The sequence below is a fragment of the Oratosquilla oratoria genome, chromosome 16 (genome assembly GCF_046742065.1).
Source record: "Oratosquilla oratoria isolate Oo_2021 chromosome 16, ASM4674206v1, whole genome shotgun sequence".
NCBI classification, from domain to species: Eukaryota; Metazoa; Arthropoda; class Malacostraca; order Stomatopoda; family Squillidae; genus Oratosquilla; species Oratosquilla oratoria.
In genome coordinates, this window is record NC_134792.1 from 61,082,529 (window position 1) to 61,085,028 (window position 2,500).

Consider the following 2,500-nt stretch of genomic DNA (forward strand, 5'->3'; position numbering starts at 1 on the left):
AAGAGATGCTCGTAGAGATCCGCAGTTGTATCTTTCCGTATCCAGTTCTTTCTTAAAGTCATGTATAGTGTGTGTGTGTGTGTGTATGTGTGTGTGTGTATTCACCTCGGATCTGCTGCAGTCTCTGTCGAGACAGCCAGACACCACCCTACGGCAGTGAGCTCAGAGCTCCTTATTAGCCGATCTCTGGGTAGGTCTGAGACCACTCACACACCACACACCGGGACAGCAAGGTCACAACTCCTTGACTAACGTCCCGTACCTACTTGCTGCTAGGTGAACAGGGGCTACACGTGAAAGGAGACAAACCCAACTTATCTCCGCCCGACCGGGGAATCGAACCCCGGTTCTCTGGCTTGTGAGGCCAGTGCTTTACCAATCCGCCACCGAGCCGTGTGTGTGTGTGTGTGTGTGTGTGTGTGTGTGTGTGTGTGTGTGTGTGTGTGTGTGTGTGTGTGTGTGTGTGTGTGTGTGTGTGTGTGTGTGTGTGTGTGTGTGTGTGTGTGTGTGTGTTCGTGCGTGCGCGTTTTCTCATGTATGAAATACATAACAGAAGTCGTCCGTACTTCAAGGAAGTTTTCGAGGATATTAATTTTTCCTTCCCTATGAAGGAGGAAAAGGTACACTTGTACCTGCGTGTACATTTGACCAACCGACGTAGAGGGAAGAGCGTGTTCTAAATTTCGTTGGCTTGAGAGAGAAAAAAACACTTAGATTATTTTTTTCCACTGGAATAAGAAAATGCAATATAAGAGTCAGCTTTAGGAACTCCAATTTGAAAACTCGCGTTTACGTGAAGCATAACTGTAGGTCAGTAGCCGTGTTGATCCAACATTCATCCCTTCCCCCTTATCAACATATTTCACTCAGTCCCTGGCGCTTAGTAGAACACATGAACGTTGAAAAATAGTAAGTGGACAACAAATGAGTCAAAAGTCTTCGTGTGTCGACAATGCGTCTTCCCCGTCAGCTAAGAGGAGTAAAAATCTTCGTCAGTATTGTGCTGGTCACCTCCTTCGTTCTGTTAGTTAGGAAACAACACTCGTACACTATCGACAAGACTTCTGCAAGTTCTGTGTCTTCTTCCTCTGAGGACGACCCCGAGTTCACCCTCAAGACACTTTCTCTCGAGATCGCGCGACTTTTGAACACGACGACAGCTGAATGCCGGAAGCTTCGAGTCATGGGAGGACGACCCCGCTGTTCCGATTGCCGGAAGTGTCTGGTCGACGGCAACAAGCCCGTCTGCTTCGATCCCGCCGTCATTCCCACCCCGTTGGACTGTTTGGTGTTGTCCGTGGGTATCGGAAACGACTTCAGCTTCGACAAGGCTGCGGCCAGGTACGGATGTCGCGTCATCTCTCTCGACCATACGATGCCCAACTGGACACACACCGCCTACGGTCCTCGCAGTCACTTCCTGAACGGTGGTCTTGGGGTAAATGACACCTCGATTATGTTCACCTTGGTTACCAAAGATCAACCACAGGGACGTCTCCACTTCAGTTCCTTTTTCACCCTGGACACCCTGCTGGAACTCATTGACGCTACGAATCGGACCATCGATATCCTCAAGCTCGACATAGAGAACATGGAATGGAATATCCTGGATCGACTCCTCCGATCCAAGTCTTCGGCGCTCAACCGCGTGAAACAGCTCTCTGTTGAGATACACCTTGAAGCCTTGATGAAGAGATACAAAGACGAAAATGAGGCTTTCGATGCATTCGGGAAGGTATACGGAATCCTTTGGCGACTAGAAGAAGTTGGCTTTTCACTTGTCTATGCGGCTCTGAACAGTATTTCAAATGTAACGGTCACTTTGGATGATGAGCGTATACCTGTATATCAAGAAGTTTTGTACGTAAGGACAAATGGGAAAAAGTAGGTGGTTTAATGTTTATCTCGTATACACATCACAAAAAAAAATCTAATCCAACTAAAGGTAATAGTGAAAGATCTTGTATAGTGAGTTCCTTGCCACGAAAAGGCAATTTTGAAATGTAACGGACAAAACAAATATAACTGTCAAAACACATGTACATTTGCACACAGGAATTGGTGATACACTTTGTAGATATATTGTTCATTAGCAATTACAGTTCAATGATCTATTGGGTTACAAGGTTATCCCTATATTCTGTTGAACTGTAAGTCATTCATTTCGATCGTAGTTCTGATTTCAGTGAAAATATATTAATATCATCACAAAAAAACAGTGATTCTTGTGTTCAGTTGTACGTAATCCGAGAGTCAGAGGAAGAGACTGGAAGCGCAGAGACTGAACCAAATAATCCTGCAAGAAAACGGAATCTTGTGTGGCCCTGCATTCCATTTGAAAACTGTGTGCATGACTAATGAGTGACAGTGCATGGCGGCTAAGGTCATGCATGCATGGTTAACTGTAAACATACCCCCTTTTCTGGGACGAGTGCTTCTACCATTAATCATCATGTGGAGCAAAAGAAGCGAGACATGGATAATAATGTGTATAAAACAG

At 45.6% G+C, this 2,500-nt stretch overlaps 1 protein-coding gene across 1 annotated transcript; it reads left to right on the forward strand.

Annotated features, from left to right (window-relative positions):
• The first annotated feature begins 952 nt into the window (after positions 1 to 952).
• LOC143033706 (uncharacterized) lies at positions 953 to 1,888 on the forward strand. The gene has a single exon (XM_076199190.1). It carries the CDS (start codon positions 953 to 955, stop codon positions 1,886 to 1,888), a length of 936 nt encoding a protein of 311 aa, XP_076055305.1.
• Positions 1,889 to 2,500: the final 612 nt, after the last annotated feature.

Bases quoted from the DNA above. Each gene is read 5' to 3' on its own strand.
- LOC143033706 (XM_076199190.1), top strand. From the start codon at position 953: ATGCGTCTTCCCCGTCAGCTAAGAGGAGTAAAAATCTTCGTCAGTATT.